This window comes from Kryptolebias marmoratus, linkage group LG4, assembly GCF_001649575.2.
Source record: "Kryptolebias marmoratus isolate JLee-2015 linkage group LG4, ASM164957v2, whole genome shotgun sequence".
NCBI classification, from domain to species: domain Eukaryota; kingdom Metazoa; phylum Chordata; class Actinopteri; order Cyprinodontiformes; family Rivulidae; genus Kryptolebias; species Kryptolebias marmoratus.
Window position 1 is genome coordinate 13,120,977 of NC_051433.1, and position 20,887 is coordinate 13,141,863.

General features: G+C 38.7%; 2 protein-coding genes across 6 annotated transcripts in view; one reads left to right on the forward strand and one right to left on the reverse strand.

The window, feature by feature from the left end:
* Window positions 1–2,063: 2,063 nt before the first annotated feature.
* Window positions 2,064–9,619, reverse strand: tkta (transketolase a). Its single transcript, XM_017435496.3, has 14 exons — window positions 9,261–9,619; window positions 8,231–8,348; window positions 8,035–8,148; window positions 7,842–7,939; window positions 7,169–7,360; window positions 6,906–7,024; window positions 6,581–6,777; window positions 6,119–6,283; window positions 5,044–5,200; window positions 4,485–4,615; window positions 4,299–4,382; window positions 4,110–4,203; window positions 3,553–3,675; window positions 2,064–3,076 (listed from the first exon to the last, which is right to left on the reverse strand). The coding sequence occupies exons 1-14, from the start codon at window positions 9,365–9,367 to the stop codon at window positions 2,889–2,891; spliced, it is 1,887 nt and encodes a 628-aa protein (XP_017290985.1). The 5' UTR covers window positions 9,368–9,619; the 3' UTR covers window positions 2,064–2,888.
* Window positions 9,620–19,305: 9,686 nt separating this feature from the next.
* Window positions 19,306–20,887, forward strand: part of cacna1da (calcium channel, voltage-dependent, L type, alpha 1D subunit, a) — a 76,285-nt gene continuing 74,703 nt past the window's right edge. For all 5 annotated transcript variants that reach the window (XM_017435452.2, XM_037975334.1, XM_025010413.2 and 2 more), the window contains exon 1: window positions 19,306–19,652. The gene's annotated coding sequence lies outside the window, so the exon portion shown is untranslated. The remainder of the gene's footprint in view (window positions 19,653–20,887) is intronic.

Genomic DNA, 20,887 nt, shown 5'->3' on the forward strand with positions numbered 1-20,887 from the left:
GGGAAATAAAGGAAATCATGTATATGACTTCTACCAGCACTGTATGTAACTTATGACATAGTTCCTTTTTTTTAATTGTCTGGTGGTGGCACAAAGTTCCTCAGTTAAATTTATTTTTAAGTTTTAAGATGTTACTCGTTTTTAACTGATTTTTCTGGACATTTTTAGACAAATATTACCATTTTTATTCAGTCTGTTTTGGTCTGGGATGTGGCATGGCACTCTATAGGCCCTTTTACTGTAAGTATATTCTGCACACAGTTTGGTAAAAAAATAATTATTATTATTCAACAACTTTCATTTCAACTAATCCTATTTGTCTGTTTTGTTAAAATGAAATGTTTAATTGTAGAATAGAGTCCTTAATAGTCTCTTTGTGTTTTCTTTACAGCACTCACAGTTCCTTCAGTTCTTGGTGTGTTTTTTACTGTAGCATTTGAAGTTTGGGGTGTAACTTTAGGTAAAAGGATTTTTGGTTGTTTTTACTTTCAATACTTCTGTCCTATTTTTTCCCTTTAATCTAATGGTACATGTTAGTTGGTACAGTTACCTTTAGAGTTTTGAGACTGATAGTTTTGGTTTCTTTTCAGAGCTGCCAGCCCACACTAAAGGATGTAAAGGCCCTCCCTATGACAAAAGAGGTACAGACCCTCAGTTCTGTGTGTAGTTTCTTAAAGGACTATATTCTTTATTTGATTTAAAATAACTTCTAATTTTTAATGGGGCATAAATCATTTCTGAAATTAACAATGTTGCATTAAATAAAACCCTTAATATTTTATAATAATTATGCCTTGAAGGAAGTAATATTAATATTTCTGGCTGGCTGAAAGCTCTGTCATTACCCACCTCTCTTCAGATGCATGCTGGGGACTTGGTTTTGCGATTTTTGTTGCCATCTTGAACCTTAGGTCGTATCACGGTGAGTACCACAAACCCACACCACATGTTAGTGCTGCATGAAAGATATGAAAATACCTTGAGAAAATTGTGTTTCCTGTGTTCAAAGAAAAGAAAAACAAAACACGGTGCTCTCTTTCAGTTTACACACTGTCCTATGGATGTGGAATCATAATGTTTGCACTAAGAGGAGCTAAACGAAAATACAGCTGTCTGAGGTAAGTATCTGAAAAGCTGATTTTAATTTTGTTGATCATTCATGGAGATCGAAAGCTATTATTGAAACTTTATGATGTGTTAGATTTGGCATCTTTTCATGTATTACTAGGATCAAATAAAAAGATCTAAAAAGTTTCTCTGTCTTTCCCAAACAGGAAGCTGAGACAGAAACAGAGTGCCTGGAGGTAGAACGAGTTTACAGATTATAGAGGCAATTAATTTAGTCATAAAGGCCAAAGAGCAAACTAGTGTTTGGTAAGATTAAGAGTCAGAGATGTCAGGACATCATCTGTCTTCATAAAACATAATGATATTTTTATAACTTTATTATTATTGTTGTTATTGCTGTCCCTGCAACCCAGAAAAAAGAGCATGTAAAGAAAATGGATGTCTGAATGGATGGATGGATGTTATTGCTGTTGTTATATCTTCAGATGGTCGTTTTCTAATTGAATAAATGTATTTATGAGGTCAGAGATGTAAAATATAGGAATAAATAATATATGACACAAACAATGATGACATGTGATTAATTTTTTTAATGAATGTATTGTGTTCTATGCTGTTTTGTAGAAAAGTTATGAACAATTAATATCTTACCTGCTGTAGATATCTGCTGCTTTTTGTGCACAGAATTCTATGTTAACAACTGTGTACTGCAAAATTAACTCGTGTAAAAGTTTAAAACATACTGTTCACATGAACCAATGTGAAATATTTAAGACCGGACTTGTTCTGTGACGGCACCAATCCACTTTGGTCTTGGCCACGCTCAGAGTAGCCATGAGTACGTCCATCCAGTCAGAATTAATCTGTATTTCTCCAAACTGAGGCCGTTCAAAGAGCTATCTGCAACAGGTTAGATATTAATTATTCATAACCTTTCTACAGAAACCCGGTTCAAAACATCTGAACTATTGTTTTAAAAAGACATCACCACAAGCTTTCAAAGTCAAATGCAGAGGGCTTTATTACCTGAAAGTATGGGACATACAAAATTTCAAGTAACAAAGAGAAGGTGTTTGTTCTTCTTTTCACAAGTCAGACATATCTAGCAACCAATCTACTTTTATAGTCACAGCCTGTGAGTCCTATTTTCAGTCAGCACTGAGTGGACCTGTAGCCCTGAGGTGTGTTTGTTTAGGGTGTGCTTCAAAACTCAATAATAAATCAAAACTGAAAAAAAATCCCTTTTTAAATCATAAAAACTGAAATCTTATTATGGGACTTGTGGTTTTGTGTGTCTCCTCTTCATGGCCTCGCTACATTTGTTTGATTTTATTTTTCACTATCTTCTACGCACAACAATCAACTTTGCTTCTTTCTGACACTGTTGCCACAATAAACACCAACTTTAAAACTGGGCCCCACCCCAGTGAAAGGGGCTACAAACACATGAGCAAAACACATGTTGAAGATCGAACAAAGGATTGTTTCATACAGTGATCATCCACCAACGACAACGTCAGGAAAGGGCAATATTTTCTAGACTAGATCCGGGATAATGTAAAGATTATGAGTGAGATAAGCTTGTTACAGAGATCGTGTATTTCTCTGTGTGTGTGGGGGGTGTGATGAAAGCACAAAAGGTAAGTGGAAGTCTACTTCAAGGTGAACTGCACAAATCACAATACTTCTGCACACTTTTTCAGAGGGTATTCACGGTGAACGACTTTAAAGAGCAAGGTGTTGTGATTCCAAAATGTCGGTAACTGCTTATCTTCATCTGCAGGAGTGTCATTAGATGGGTGGGTGGGGCTGAAAGAAAGTTACTTGGCATTCGCGGCGCTGCTGAGCATCTTCCGAATGGCCTGGGCAATTGCATCTCGGTCGATGCCATAGATCTTCAGGAGCTCGTGAGGTTTGCCGCCGCGGGGGACGTGAGAAACAGCCAGGCGATGCAGACTGAATCCAGACTCGTTGACCACTGCTGAGGACACTGCCTCCCCGAGACCACCTGTGGATTTTATTGAATCATAGAACATTAAATTAAACAATTAAAAAAAAATGGTCCCAGACTAACTACAGCAGCTGAATATTCTTTGTCCGGTGTGGTTTATGGCATTCTTTTTTTCCTTTCTCTTGTGAGGCACAGGGCAAGTCTGCTATCTAGGTCACAGTCAGCCCCATGGGCACATGTTCATTTAAGGAAATCTGACAGCACTCTGCTCTCTGGCTCCCACATTTGCAAAACGCACCACAGCACCTTGCCTCCAATGAAGGCACGCAACAAAGCAGCTTAGCCTCAGCCAATGAGTAAACGCCAACACAGCACATCTGCGACACTAAGCCAATAGAAAAAACAACACACCCAATGACATGAACCAATGGCAGGGTCCTAAGCAGCAATATGTGTGTTAAGACCGGTGGGTCGGTGATGGTCATTAAATATGCAAAAGCTGAGCAGCAAGAACAACATTTTTGGAAACCTACCTTCATAGTAGTGGTCTTCAACAGTGAGGATTCTTCCCCTGGTGACACGTGCATGGTCAATGATGGTTTTATTGTCCAGAGGCTTGATCGTGAAGGGATCGATCACTCTCACAGAGATCCTCTCTGGAAGACAGGTTTAGTGGAGCAAAACAACACATAGTTTACCATGGTAAACAATTCTTCCAACTAAGCATTCATGTCAGAGATTCTTAGGTTCTTCTCAAAAATGCCAGAACCAGTGGTTAATATTATTAGAGAGACTTTATCTGCAACAGTTTTAATACAAATGCACATATTCTTTAGCCCACCTAATCATGCAAGCACTGTTTATGCAAGAAAAAAGTTGTAAGATGAAAATAAAATGGAAACCTTTTATACATGTTCTTAAAGCATTTGATTCTTTGATAATTGTCTCATCAGAGTAAAGTTGTTGTTTTTTTTTAGTTAACTTTAGTTAAATGTTTATATTTTTGCACCAAATGAGACTTGTTGGTAGGATATGTGATGCATGATCTTATGTTTTTCTATTACAACTTTTGTCCTTTACTGGCCTGTACCTTTCTTGAGATGCTCAGCTGCAGCAAGGGCCTCATGCACCATCACTCCTGCTGCAACCACAGTCACTTGGTCCTCCTTGCTCTGAAACACCACCTGACCAAAGCAGTGTTATCCTCAGTTATTGTGTTTCATGTGTCTTTTTGGACGCAGCCGTTAAATCATAAAATAAGTACAAACAACGTCCTTACCTTTGCCTGTCCAACATGGAAGTCCTCATTGCTGTTATAGATGATGGGGCTGTCTTGGCGGCTGGTTCGAATGTAGCAAACACCCTTATTAAATGGAGAAATTGACATGAATATTAACACAACTTAAGGAACAATATTTCAGATAGGGGCTTCAATGCAGAAACTATGGAGTGGCATTTTAAATACCTTTGTGGTTGCAGCCAGTTCCACAGCCTTTTCTGTGGACACACCATCACTGGGATAGAAAATGGTAGCTGTAGGAAGGGCTCGACACATGGCCATGTCCTCTAGACTCATCAGAGAGGGGCCTTCTTCTCCTGTAAGGTCAACATTTATTGTTTATTTTAAAGGTTTAAGGACGTCCTTAGAGGTAATTTCATGGTTGGGTGAGCTGATGCATGCAGGAGGATAAAGGCCAGACTGGACGCAGGCTACCTGGACTAACAAAGGGACACTTGGTTCCCTGCTGACAGCTTCCAGGGCAGACACAAAGGGAGAAGAAGGGGAGGATAGAGTCAAGGCTGAAAGGCCAGTGGGTGCACACACAGTAAGGGAAACACAGCATTAGAAGGAAAGAGCACATTCACGAAAAACATTTTCTAATTATTTTTAATTGATCTGGGTTTCTGTGAATACACTTCGAAGAAGGAAAAGTGATAGGAGTCAGTGTGAAGGGTCAAAGGTGAATTTTTTGAGGGTTCGTTTGATGGGAAGGACTGTGGCTTATCATCAGCAGTTTACTAACCAATGGATAGACCACAGTGGGAGCCACACAGGTTGATGTTGCTTTCTGAAATGGCTGCCATGCGAATCTGGTCATAGGCACGAGTAAAAAAGGAAGCAAGAGTACTGGCAAACACCACGTTCCTCTCCCGGGCAGCGCATCCCATGGCAACACTGACCTGGGAAAGGAAATGATTGTTTCTTAGTGCCTTTATGACAGAATGTATATGATAAAAAAGTGAGATGAATAGAAATCACACAAACAGATTCCCCAGAAGGCCAAATATCTGTAGCAAAACCCCAAGTCTCTTTGAACCAAAGCTAAGAGTGAATGAGAGGAGTTTTCCACAAATCTCTGCAGCTTACTTTACCAAATGGGCAGAATCAGTGGCATACCTCTTCTCACAGATCATTTCCTTTCCATAAGACTTTCCACAGTCTCATAACTTATATACATTGACAAAAGCAACATTGAGCAAAAAACTATAATATTGCTGAAAAAAATTATACCATATTAAAAATACTATTGAACAGTAAAATTAGATGCATTTCATGGACTAGTTTTAATACTGAGATTTTTTAAAATCTAATTTCTATCAGCCACTGTTATCACACCCTTTAGCTTTTGACTTGTTCTTATGCGTTGAGCCAGATGGTTTCGTCCTCTGCACTGATTAATATTTTACTTCTGAATACACTTGTCACGACTGCTTATCATCATATGCATGCCTGACCTACATTACACTTAGCTGCTGCTGCGAAGCCACAACAGGAAAAAGAATCAGTCTGATTGATTAAAAAAAAGAAAAAGAAAAAGAAAAAATTAGTGTAAATGACCCAAAAAATATAGTTCTCTAAGCATCCACCATAAGAAGGCTTATGGGCTTTGTGCTTATTGTTTTAATATAAACTCAGATTGCAGTAGACTGTGCTTATCATATACAATCAGAACCCAGAACAAACAAGGAAAAATAATTCCAAATGTGTTTATAAAGTGGAAAAAAGTGCACAAGACTAAAGTATTACATAGCCTCATAAAATAAAATTTCTAGCTTTGCAACAATGGCTTTAACACTGAGTATCATTGAGGGTCGTACCATGTTCTGTTGAGCGATGTAGCACTCAACAAAGCGGTTAGGATGCTCATTCTTAAAGATCTCGGAGCAGGTGAGGTTATTGGTGTCTCCATCCAGAACCACAAGTCGCTCATTGTAGCGACCCAACTTGGCCAGGGCCATTCCATAGGCCTTACGAGTAGCAATCTGTAAAAAAAAAAAAAAAACAGTCAGCTGTCAGCCATCATTTTGTCTGCTTAGATTGAGTATATTTTCTAATATAAGCCCAAAGGCTGTTTAACCTAAGTTAGGTTTTGCTTTAGTCCTCACAATCCATTTCATTAAACAGCAGCCATGAAGAGTTTTATGAATTTAAACTTGAAGTTTATTTATAGCCTATAAAATACAGAACTGGTCCCACCTTTGTTGATTTGTTCTGGTTGCTTGTGAAGACATATTCCTTTGTTCAAAGAAGAGTTAAAGGGAGTTTATATTTGTGCAAACCTTTTCTCCAGCCTTGTAGCTGGGAGCACTCGGCATCCTGATGTTCCTCAGGCTGACAGGTGGGGAGTCCTCGATGGGGGTGGGTGGGTACAGGTGCTTACTGCTACTCATAATCCGGCTCTGCAGATCCTTCATAACCATCTCAGCCATGTCTTTAGGCAAAGCTTTGGCATGCCAGCCCAGCTTATCCTCAGCAGCTGAAACAACATGAAACATTATATTAAAACTTACAGAAAATGTTTTCTTTTTTTTATTTGTTATCACCAGTGCTTTGATATGGATGTTCTGAGATTTTATTTCCAGATGAGGAAGGACAAACAATTACCTGGAATGCCTTTGCCCTTGATGGTTTTAGCGATGATTGCAGTGGGCTGATGGCGTGGCTGGCTCAAAGCCTTGCAAAGCTCTTCCACACTGTGTCCATCCACAATGATGGCATGCCAGCTAAGCACACACAGAGACACACACATTTAGTCACAAACTGTATGTTGCACATCATACATGCATAAATTAGTTTTTTTTTTAATTTTTTGGTTAAATTCCACCATCGCTGTTTTAAACTGACAGCCTCCACTTGAGATTTATTACCCGAAAGCCTCACAGCGCCGCTGGTACTTCTCTACATGATGCTGCAGGGGTGCAGGGTCACTTTGGCCTAAACGGTTGATGTCCATGATGGCCACCAAGTTGTCAAGCTGATAGTAGGAGGCAAATGACATGGCTTCCCAGACCGAGCCCTCTGACATCTCTCCATCCCCCAGCAGGCAGTACACACGATAACTGAGGTGCAGAACAAGACAAGACGATTTCATTTGTGCATTATGAGCATATTTTAAAATACTGACAGAAAAGTCGAAATATCCTGAAATAAAAATAAACATTGTGCCAATAAGAAAAATGCAGACCCGTTCAATAGCTATCAGCTCAATATCTGACTTTGATTCTGAGATGGAATCTGCTCGGATGATAAAAAATAATTGAGATACGAATTCAGCTGCTGCTGTGATTATTAGAGCAGAAGAATTGTGAGTGTGGAGCGTGTAGCTGCAGCACACAGCCACTGACTGTGGAAAATCCTCATCAAAAGCGTTAGAGGAGAGCATTCTGCAGAGCTGAACCCTAAATACTACCCAATAAATGTATATTATTCAGAACATCATGTCTGTATTTATCCCTTACCTTTCTCCCCCCAAAGAATTGTTCATGCTACAAATTGTCTATGTGTCTTTTATTTATTTTGCACAAATTTAAGATGGATTACCTGGATTTATCAAAGTACTTCCCAGTGTAAGCCATTCCACAGGCCACACCAAGACCCTGCCCCAACGATCCGGTGGCAACATCAACAAATTGTTGCTTCTGAAATGTGCAAACATTGCAAGTGTCATTAGGGAGCAGTGTTAAGCGATTCCCTTGTGTTTGGGTGAATCCCTGAGCGTGGAAGTGTAACTCACAGGGGTCGGGTGGCTCTCCAGAGTCGAGTCAACCTGGCACAAACTGAGCAGATCGCTCTCTTTCAGGAAACCTGTTTCAACCCACATGGAGTACAGAGCAGGAGCTGCATGACCCTGAGGAGAAAAGGGGAAAAGATAAATATTCAAACATTGATACATACAAACACGGGGAGATGTCCAGCTCACTGCAGCTCACCTTGGAAAGGATGAAGCGGTCGTTGTTGAAGTTCCTCGGGTCTTCAGGGCGGTACTTCATGGTGTGGAAGAAAAGGACAGACATGATCTCTGCCACGCTGCAGCATGATGTGGGATAACTGTACAACAAAGGTGATGCTGTTACCCAGAAATACAAACACAAAAAAACTCTCACACACCACATTATCTTTGTCATCAGGAGCATGTATAGTTCATGTTTAAATTACTGATTGGGACTGTTAGCCTCACAATATACTTAGATACAGAAACATTATGTAAACTAAAATAGCAACATTCAGGCATAAATCTGAAAGCTAAAGAAGGTTGGAAATAATCACAAAAACAGAATGAAAACTGGAAAAACAATTAGAGCCCCGAGAAATAAAGGTAAATTGTTTCCGATTGGAGATAAATTATTATAAATACAATTACTGTATTTAAAAAGTAATTATTGCTTTAATGAGTGATTATTATAAAGACACAACATACTGAAACTACTCTTCATGTTCTGTGAAATCTGAAGTATCTCTATGTGCATTACCTGAACATAGAAGAAGGAAAATACAATTTATACTTTGAAGACTTAGAACATTTTTTAGGCAACATTGTTCTGAACATTTTTGATTTTCATGGTTTTTTTTCCACCTATGGGTTTCATGGTTAGATTCCAGTATGATAAGTTCCTTAATTTATTTTAAATAAAGCCAAGATTTTGCCTTTATTTAACCAACTGATAAAATATTTACTTTACAGTCTGTCTAAATGTATCAAAAAACTTTAAATCTATAGGTTATTCTGTCAAAAAAGGAACACAAATGCAGAATTTATTGTCCCTCTGGTCCTTCCCCTCCATTTTTGTCTTTGTGTGGGTTTCTGTGTGTGCAGAGTTCAGCAGCTACAGCTGTCCTAATCTGTGCATTCTGGAAAGCACAAAAATAGACTGTTCCAAAGGGTATGAACATATTATATGTTTGCATGTGCAAAACATTCACATTACTAAAGCTGTGGGTAAATAAGTGGATATTACCCACCCGCTTCCAGCTGCAGTGGTCGCCTTGATGGAGTTGATTCGGAGGCGGTTGGCGATGTTCCTCAGCGCCTGAACTGTTTGCTGGTCGGGTTTGTGGTAATCCTCCATGTGGGCAAAATGTCAAATTCTTCAGCACCAGAAAAAGTGGACCAACAACAATCCTCGGATGGGTTTGAATATGTCGGTGTGTGTTTTTAATAAAAACAAAAAAAGAGTAGCACCTTTTAGTGTGTGTGTGTGCGGGTGTGTGTGTGAGTGTGTGTGTGTGTGCAGAGGGATGGAAAAAGAGAAGGCGAGCAGAGGAGAGGGAGGATTTATCCTACAGGGTTACGCAAAAAAAGATGCACAAGGACAGACGCACAAACACACAAACAGACAGGCGGACACGGGGAGGGGTGGAGGAGGATGATGACGTTTGCTGGGTGTTACTGCTAAAAAAAATAATGCCACTCATTCTATTGGTTACTGTGAGCCTGGGACGTTGTTGGTGTGTGTGTGTGTGTGGGTGTGTGTGTGTAGTGGGGAGGGGAGGTCATTTGACTCTGATTTAGTGTGACTTTACTGTCCAAACAAATAATTCAAATAAACGATGGCTGATTATTCTTTATGTTGTCACACCAAGTCAATTTTTCTTGTAGCGAAACCTACAACTGAACAAGCCCTTATTTATGTTTATTATAAATAAATAAAATGAAAAGGCCAGTGCTTGCTGCTTAAAGGAACATTTTTTGGACCAGATACTGATGACCTTTCCCAGTTGAATTCAGTAGTAAATCCCTGTCATCACTCTGATGATAATCATATTTGCATCCAAATATTATTATAATATAGTATTCAAAAAAATGTGAACAAAATAGAAAAATTCGAAATTTGTGAGATAAATTATGTCCTTGTGTGTTTTTTTAGGTTCTAATTTTTCGTATATTTTGTTTCTTCCTTACCACCATGTGAGGCTTTTAGTCGACATTGTAGCAACATTAAAGGCACATAACCAGACTTGATAACTGCAATGTCATGAAGCCTGGTAAAAATTTAAAATAAAAAAATCATAAAGTAAAAAACGTAATTTTTTACACAATTCTTTCTCGTACTGATAGTTAATGAGTCCTTAAATGATGCACTTGTTTGCAAAATTTGTGAACAGCTGCCAACTACCACGTGTGTTTGTTTACCTGCAGAAACAGCCGAAGTCACTGAAATTAGGTCAACAATGATGAGTTTCATGGAACAGCTGTATTGGATGGAGATGTCCAACAATTTTGATGTATTGATATGTATTTACGCACAGATTTGTTAAGTAAAATGTGCAGAATAAAGTGCTTTGTTTACATTGAGTGCATACCTGCATTTCAAAATTGAATATGAAAATATGTGGAAAACTACTTAAACTCTTCAAACAGAACCGTTCAATATAGTTCAGAAAGTTTGATTTCATAGTTTGCAATAAGTACATTTAATTGTTCCTCATAAAGCCTTTCTTGCATTTAATCTATTTTATTATTTTATGTATTTTGTTGTTTCATTTTGTTTTTGTGTTTTTTTTATTCAAAGGGAAATATAAAAGCTCAGGCACCGAGCATCAGGTGTAATAATGTAAAATTTTTGGATTCTTTATGATATTTTAAATTAAGATTATTTCACTATAAATGTTCCTGCTTTTGAAATATGGTACTGATCAAATATATATAAAAAAGAAGAAGTGAAGAGTATGTTTTTTTTAGTGCAGTGCTGCGAGTTTGGACTCTTACTGAAGAATTTCCCTTCAGGCCTCAGATTGTTTTTTTTTCTTTCTTTTTCCTATTTTTTACTCTAATGTAACCTTGAAGGGAAAATAAAGTGTATTGCTGCAGCATTTGCAGTTTCTTAACTTGCTGCTATCATTTAATGAGGATCAGTTTACTTCATTTTGCATAGTTATATGACAAACATGTTTTATCTTACAGATACAAATATATAGCCCCTTTCCACAATAAAATATAATAATATTTTAATATTAAACTTCAGCATTCTTTCATTGATTATGAACTACAATATGTACAAATGAAAAATGAGTTATAAATAAAAGCTTTTTTTCTGAATTTGTTCAGTTTGTTAAAGGAGGATGAACACGCCCATAACATTTCTTGATAAATATTGACAAAGTGTTTGACTTGGTTAGGTGCCAAAAATATTTTAGGTAGGAGTGTCATTTTAAAGAGGGTTGTTCTGCCATCTAGAGGATGGTCTTTGTTGTTACATTTGAGCATGTGTCTTGTGAGCTGAGAAGAAGCTGTTTTAAATATGAGTCAGTGGAAAGTTCAGAGTATCCAAAAACACTGAGTCAGTGAGCAACATTCAGCAAGTCATAACTTTATAAGCAATGCTGCTTAAAAAATGACAGTTTAAACTTTCTTCTGCTAACACCACTAAACCTCTGAATCTGGGATAAATGAGAACATTTTATACCAATTTTGCTAGATAATACATGATTCGCTGCAACCCTTGGTATCACAGAAAAGATTGTTTTGTCAGGAATTCAGAACTGCATGGTGCATTGATCAAGGATTAAAGTTATTTCAGTTCACAATTCTATCATCCCAATCTGGAAGAATCAAGCTGTATAAAAATGAATATGCAGCACTATTATCCTCTACACATTTCTTTATATTACAGCCAGACTTTCTTTTGATATTTTAACATGATATTGATCAGTATTTTTCAGGCTTTCAGAAAGTATTTCAAAGTTTTACCTTTCAAAGTATTTGAAAGTTTGGTTGCTTTTTCACTAATCTTTAGTCCAGACCACTAATAAAAGGATGTCTTTTTAAACACTTGACTCTGACCTGTAAATCAGGCATGAAAAAGCTCCCAGACCTAAAGAATAAACAGGTGTTGTGTCAACACATAACAACAGATTTACCAGAACAAAACAGAACCAATTTAATATTGGATATTTTAGCCATTTGTTTTACCAGCAGACAATCACAAAGACACAATTTCTTCCCATTTCTTGAACTGAAGCTATGAGAAACATAAAGAAATAAGACAGTATTGCACACAGAATAGTAGCTTATCACCAACAAGGTGATTCTTAAAGAAATATTAGTTGAAAACTTACAATATGGCGAATGATCAACCAAAGGATGATACATCTCTCAGGTCCAGTATCAGATCTTTGCTGGATCTGTTTTTCTGTTTCTTAAAGACATGACTGTTATGGTGTATCTGCTACAGATCAGTTTTTAGGCTTAACACTTCTTTTGTCCTCTGAACCAAAATGGACAGAAAATGAATGAAAAAGCAGCCAGAGACAGAAGAAAATCTTCGAAAGACCTTCAGAAAGACTGAAAAACTACTATAAGCCTGGTTGACTGGAAACAATATGTAAAGGAATTAGGGATGGTTTAAAACATTTGCACAGTTCTGTATAATCCACATGCTTATCGTGTAAGCCATTTTTAATTAAATTTACATTTTGAAACTGAGACTAGCTTGAGCAGTAACGCTTGCTGCGTCACACAAAAAAAAACTTGCAACAAAAAAAAAACACCATTTTGTCAAAAAGCTAAATTAAGCCAGCGATTATTCTGCAGCTGTTTCCCATTCTTTCATTTTGAAAGCCTTTTTCTGAGAGACTTGTTGTTTTCCAAGTCCAACAGCAGAGGACACTGTCTTCCCACTAACGTTGCATGAAAGCTGTGACAGAAATGGTTTGACATGGTTGCATCCAGTAACCTCGCCAATAACAGAGAGAAAGACATTGGAAACTGATCATATTTATTTAAATAAATTAACTGTGAAATCAATACAGGGATGAGGAGTTAAAAGATAATATGAGGAGTACTGAAAACCTATCAGAGTGAAATCAGATTTTAAAAAATGGTCAGTATTTGATAACAAGAACAGAAGGACAACAAATGGAAGTTGTGTTTTATGACTGTCATTACTGCAAATCATTTGTCCTTCTTTCATTTTATCTACATTCTCCCCTGTCATGTGATCATCTCTGTGGATCTTGCCCTTTCCTGTAGATGGAAGGTCACATCACCTCTTCTATCTCCAGCCAGAATGATGCCATGTCTCCAGCCCCGTACTTCCGTCCCGGTTCCACCGACATTGTCCTTCTCCCAGTTTCCAGCAACTCCTCTGGGCTCCTGGGTCCTGTCAGAAAAGCTTCTCTTCACAGAGCCCCACAGGTGCCAACCAATGGTAGCCCAGGAAGACAATGACACGTGATGGTGTTCGGCCAATGTCTGACGCCCACAGCTGCACACTTTCTGGAGGGAAAGTATATTCAGAAAGCATGAATGTTTCTATTTTTAAATCTCTCAGGCTGGAAAAGAGGAGCGAAGCCACCACTTTGGAGACAATGCCTTCATGTACCGACACAATGCAGAGCTAAGGTGAGATAAAACTAATAGGTTCACAGCATAGCTGGCCTGGAATGACTAATGGGATTTCAGAAATTGGCACAAATAGAAATACAGACAGATCTCGAAATGTACACACCAACATGTTTGCATACTTTCAGACAAAAAGCAATTTTCTCAAATTCACGTGCCCAGATTCTCACACTCTGATGGGTCTCAGTGTGCCGCTTTAATGCCAGTCCCTCCTTGGGGCTCGAGCCTGTTCCTCTCTGCTCTTATCAGTCCATTTCCTTCAATCGATCCGCAGTCACCGTGATGACATGGTGCTTGGCCTTCTTTCTGAGAGCTGTCTGTCACTCACAAGCTACACCCACCGACAATGAACGAGACAAAATCATACAGGGCTTTTAACTGAATTGTCCACAGAGCATTTATTCACGTCCACACATGAATTCGGTAAGCATTCTGAGAGGAGGGCTCAGGCCTGAAACTTACAGGACAGAACAAGACGTGAAAACAGCGAGGGATGTCCTAACAACAGTATGTGATCATCTAAAAGTAACACTGCTAAAAAAAGGTTAAACAATTAGAGCAAAGAGGATTGAATGAGCTATTTTAATGACTCACAGGGATCGGCAGAGGATGAAGAAAGAATGGATGGAAAAAGAGGCTGAGTTGAGTCTGAGCGTGCGTTGTGGGCTTAGCGGTGAAGTTGACGATGCACTGGGAGAACAGCTGCGCTGCAGGGCTTTCAGGCTCCATCACTACTGTTCTCCTTCAAGCAGCTCCACCAACACACACACACACACACTTCCTGACTCGCTCGCGCACTCACACACGGCTCTCAGAAGCATGCGAGAGCACAGACTGTTGCATCAACGCACACAAATATGCTGCAGTAGGAATCAGAGTTCGCATTATGCACGCTCAGATCCGGGTATCATGTCAAGTCACGTGTGGTCATTTTTAAAAATAGTTTTGATTGTTCTAAAGCTTGAAAGCAAACTGACGAAATCTGTTTCAGAGAGATACCTAGTTGAAAAGCTGAGAACTGAAAGACTGGATAAGATCAAGACACTATTCTGCAGCCTATGGGAACAAAGGAACATGTAGATTTACTGCAACCTGATTTAAAATGAAAGCCCTGGCATTCTTTTAAGGGATGAATATAGCCCACTGCCTTTCACGTCTTAGTTTTAGACTACAATCATTTTATGTTGAGAAATGATGTGGTTGTAGACATTTTGGTTAATCCTTGAAAAGAACTTTACGCACAATCTCATTCAATATGACGAGATGTGACACTCAGAGCATGTGTTGGGCATGACTCAGCTGCAACCACATCAAAATTTAGCTCAATATCTGCAAAACTGATTCAATTACAGACTTTGTTTTCTAAGTTCAGCTGGCTGTGGCGACCATCTAAGTTAGCTTTAAAAGTTAATTAGCTGTAGAGATACATTAAATGATTTTTTTCCCTGAAAGTTTCATTGAAATTCGGCCACTGGTTCATAAGATATTTCAGTATCAGACAGACACGAACACACACACATACACACCTACAGCACCTTTCAGCAGCAGGTGATAATGACTGCAGAAAATAAAGGAAGGGAGGGAAAGAACAAAAAGCTAAATGTGTTTGCACTGCAAAAGTAAAACACAACAGATGTGCAGCTTGAACTGCATATGTAAACTGAATGAACATGTGTTTAACATGTTCATTCCCCTTCAGAGATGGGTCAAACAGATTGTTTACACAGAGCCCTCACTACAGGGGAAATAAGAAATATAAACTCTCTCTTCTCGGTGCATGCTCAGCTTTTTCCTGTGTGGATGATAATTTGTTTATCAAAGAGGATGCAAATTAAAAAAAGATCAATATGATAACTGTCTTTCACCTGTTATTGCAAAAATCACTGTTGTTCTAAAATGAAGCTCTGTTTTTTTATTTTCATCATATTTAAATTAAGTTAGCTTTGGTCGGTTGAGTTTGGGGCAACATAGTGCAGCACTGAGGCAAACTGCACGCTCTGTCTGCATTTTCAGTCCACTTTTAGTGATTTTGAACTGCAGTGAGCTTTTTCTCCTGGGAACCAGTGACTTGTAGGTTTATGCTTAGTCAAATGACACAACTCAAACACACAGGTTAGTGCACATCAGCTATTCCAGGTGAACGAGTACTACAACATGAAACTGTTGGTTCCACCATCTTCGCCTCCATAGGCCGGGTTTTGTTGGGAAAACATCAGAACAGAGGAAACAAGTCAATAACATCAGTTAAAAACAGATTTTTCAATTTTGCTCCACAGGATTCAGACCTTAAAGTGATCGTTTATATCATAGTGTGGTTCTGTGGAAAGAGTATGAACAGTTAGTATCTTACCTGTTGTAGATAGGTCTTTGCACAGCCTGATTTTGAAAAAATGGAGATAATTTCTGATTGGATTGATGAGCAACCAGCTATAGTCCGAGTGAAACCAAGACCAAAGTGGATTGCTGCCATCTAAAACCAACTTCAGTCTTCAAAATTTAGTAGAGAATTGTGTGAAGACTGTTTATTTTGGACATTAGACACTCAGAAAATTTGCATAGTTGGGACAGTCATGCAATCTAGAAGCTCTCTCAGAAAGCAGCACCAATGTACTTCTGGTGATCAAAAACAACATTATTCACTCAAATATACATCATCTTCAAAACTAAGCATGTTTTTATCACATTGGTAGACATTCTGACTCCAAGCAAGGTTTTTCTGGAATGCTGTGGCATTAAACTTACTCTACACTTCAGTTTCATTTACGATTTTCAGGCCTCTTCAGTAGTGATTGCATGAATTGTGGTGAAATCTTTGAGAATAGACTTGTTTTAAGATGGCAGCAATCCACTTTGGTCTGGGCCTCACTCAGAATAGCTGTTATCTCATCAATCCAGTCCAAATTAAATTTTGTTTCTCCAAACTGAGACTGTTCAAAGAATCATCTACAACAGGTAGGATTATAAATGTTCATAAGCTTTCCAGAGAATCCTAGGTCAAAAAAAAAAAAAATCTAAACTATCACTTTAAATTCACCCACTCCACCAAGTAGATTTAAAAAAATACACAGTTGACCTTTTTCTGTCTCATAACGAAGTATTTCATCTTCCCCGCTTTTGTTATTATTTATCAGTGCTTGAGTTATGTAGCTCCTAAGAATTAAATTAATGGGCACAAAATGTACAAAATGTACACTGGTTCATATCATCACATTGGGATCTGATGTATATGCATCACACAATTACTGCCAAGAAGCACACACAGATAAACACACACAATCATCAGCCTAACCACAGGTGAATAATTCAAGATTATTCTAGAAGAAACCATTATCCCGGGCAGACAGGTAAGCTGATACCGTGAGCCTCGTCCCAGCCTCCTCGTCCAGTCACTCCTCTCCTCTCACCAAATGCTGTTGCAGCTCGCTCACTGACCAGCCTGCTGGGGAAAGGAGGCGAGGCCTTGCTGCTTGTTGCAGGTGAAGAAGGAACCTCTCTCAGCTGTTCAAGTAAAGCAGGTAGGATCATCACAACACTGACAGCATCGGCTCATTAAAGATAGATGTCTGTACATAAAGGACACTGAATCTAGTCCATTGTTTGGCTCAAAAGTTTTCTTACTTTTCTATAATGACTAATTTACTGAATTAGACAGTACTGAAATGAATAATATTTGAAGTCTGCTGAACTGGAACGAACAGGGAGGTATATAACTGGATTTAATCCTAATTTGGCTGTATTGAATGTGACTAAATTGAACAAAATTGTAAAAGAATGGGATCTGAATTAGGCTTGTGTATTCTTCTTTTTTTATATATTGGAAAGTGTCTTGCAATCTATTTAGTTGTAGAATACTGCAATACATTTAACTAAAATTCAACTGAATAACTACACCAAACACGACATCAGACTCTGTTGGCATGTGTTATTGTTGAAATAAAACTTCTTTTTGTCAGGAATTATGATCTTTAACTCTAATGTAAAAAGTTAAACAAATGCTGTTTTTTGTTTGTTTGTTTAATAATTAATTAATTCCTGTAACAGCAGGGTGGTGAGGCACAAATAATATAATTCAGACACGTTTTAAAGGGTCTTCTGAGGGTCAGGGCTATCATTTGGTCATTAGTTTTTCATAAAGGTGATATTAATGTGTAGCTGTTAGTGTGACAGATGTACAAACTATACATTTTTGAGTTTGTTATTTATGTTACAGTAAAGATTGTCTAAACTTTTTGTTAACACAAATGCTTCTATCAACCTTTAAAGAAAGAAACCTACGAGCACTATGGGGCTATTTTTAATCTGTTCCACCTAAAAGCCTGCAGTCACAATTCATGCGCCTAAAACCTGCGACTGTAACAGGAGAGACGGGTGTGCTGCAACGAGACCGAGCCAGGCGGTGATCGCTTACTTTCTCATTATGAACACATGTGACGTTCTGTCAGAGGAAACGACACACATTCATTGAGGTTGACAGCAAAACATGATAGCAAAAAGAGCCAAACAAATGTTTTCTTCAGCTAAATGACATTAGTCAACAACTTTGCTCCAGCATGCCGCACAAATGTTTTATCAACAAGTTTCTATCGTCAGATATTTAAACAAGATGGAATTTGAGCTGTAATTAGTAATAATTATACATACTTATTATTTTTTTAAAAGTTTTGTTTATCATGACAATATTGACTATACATTGCATACTTTATATATTATTATGACCATCGTTTTATTGTTTGTTGATGAACCTGAGGGTTAGAAAGGGGGAATAAAAATATCTAATACTCTCTATGAGTTACAAAAAATGCCTTCTTTGAATCTACAACAGTAAACTAATTAAAGACTAATTTACATTTACAGATACACAGAATGACTTAGTAATGTGAGAAACATCTGTTACAGGACTATTTGAAAAACCATTCAAAGACTAATGGTATTGTGCTTTTTGCAAAATTCGGAAACTAATTTTCCCCCTGTTTTTGTAATATATTATTACGTTTTTGAACAAACATTGGCTTAGTCTAAATAATCTAGTGTACAAAGTTTCACATGAACCCACCACAAACTGCCATCCCAACCCGCCAACACACAAACAACTGACCATATCTGGTTTAATATATATACATATATATAGACATATTAAAATAACTTCAAACACACTTCATAAGAGAACTTCACACTAAAAAAAATATTTTGTTTTTATTTAACTCAAGATATTGTTAAGTGTCAGATGTCTAGCAGAGTTTAGGTGTCATGGGTCACTTTTATTTATTTATTCATTTTATTTGGACAACCATATTTTGTGGGTCTTCTCTATTTTTCTAAATCTAGAGTTGTAGATCCACAAAGAAATGGTACTTGTCCATTTTGACCACCTCAAATGTACTTGCTTGGCCCAAATGATCTATAACTTAGACTACAGGCTGCATGAAAATTTAGAAGCCCTTATGGAGACATGAACTCTTTTTTTCAATCTCTCAAGTGTAAACCCAATGCATGATCTAAGCTGGAATATCTACACATAGATTCTGTGTGATTTTTCACTAATTAAACTTAAGCAGGTAACAGTAGGCACTTGCCAAAGCACCGATCTGACCTGAGCAGAGACAGGCGCGTGGGGGCCAGGAGGAGGAGGAGGAGGAGTAGCCAGGGCTTTGCTTTCTGATGAAGGATCGTTTCACTGTTGACTGGCGCCGTGACGATAGGCAGGCAGCGTACGAGGATGCTCTGTAGTCTGGTGCGCACGCTCCCGTCTCCAGCTCCCCTCCGCGCCGAGCGCCGGGATGGAAGACGAGCCTAATTAATGCACAGCCTCGATGTGCGTCTCTCCTCCCGTTCGGTCCTGGGAGCTGATGAATTTTAAAGCGAACCCCGGACCTGCGTCTCTCGCCCTCTGAAGACCCCCCCAAACACCACTACACCCCCTCCAACCCTGCTGTCGGAGCCGTGTTTTTATTTATTTATTTATTTTACCGAGCGGGGAGGACCGCGGCGGGACTGGGAAGTCTTCAGACAAGGTACGGGCTCGGTTCGGGTTCTGTCAGCCCACCCCACTGAAGTTAGCCTCTTAGCATGGCTGCGTTTCCACAGTCTTGTTCGTTTATTGTTACTAATAATGGCCACTTTCATCTCGACGCTGCCTGGTGGATTCAGGAGAAAGGGGAGGGGGGGTTCGGGGTTTTGTCAGAAACAATACAGACACAAACAAGGAGTGTGTTTTATTTATTATTAGTATTATTATATTTATTAACAATCTCCTCAAACTGGTGCTCATGTGCAGCGTTCGCCCGGACTGAGGCTTATAATAAGGTTCCCAGCTGTTTCTGCAGAACATCTGACGGCTGCGTTGCTCAGTTTTCACTCCGAGTGCCTGGAGTCAGCCTGTCATTTCACATCGGGCTTTTATTTATTTATTTTTTAAAGGGGGGAGTAGGGGGATTTGACCATGTCTTACCACCTTGGCGGTGTCCAAGGAGAAACATAAGGACGCTCGGTGATGGGTTTAGTTTATCACGAATCGCTCGTGGTCATGTCAGGGGTCGTTTTCATCACAAGCAGAGCTCGATGCAGCTGTAAGATTAATAACCCCCCCATCTAATAATTACAATTCGAAAAGGAGGTTTTATTGTCCGCGCAGAGCCTGAAGTAGCCTTGGCTACACTGAAACGCAGCACAAAAGGAGATAAAAAAAATAAAAAGCACCGAGCTGTGGAGCCATGCACTGCAGCAGTCTCGCACTCATATCACATTTTGTTGGCAGTAAGAAGATTAAATTCTTCTCGGAGCATCGCTGCAATGTGACGTTTTCTGTTCCTTCCTCTGCGGGGCCTGCACCCAGTTCAAGGACTTCCACAGCTGATGTGACCAAAGTGACGCCTCAGAGTGGCAGCTCTCTCTTTCTCTCTCTTTCTCTCTTCCTCTCTTTTTATTCCCCCTACAAGCTTTGTTTGTTTGTGTACCAGAGCTGCACAAAGCATCTGCTTCAGATTTTCACTTCTTGTGCTCAGCTCTGGATTATTATTCACCACAAAACATCAAAGCCGAAAGCTGCCTGCCATATTTGTTGTAGTTCTGAAGGATGCAGCCCTCTTTTGTGGCATCGTTTCTTCTTTTATTATTAATATTATTGTTTGTCGAGAGATAAATTTCACATCTGGTGATATAATTAAAGCGTCCTGTTTGCATGGTTTATAGGAACATAAACTGCTTGTTATGTGTCAGTAAAGCCGTGCAGATGAATAAGCAGATCTGC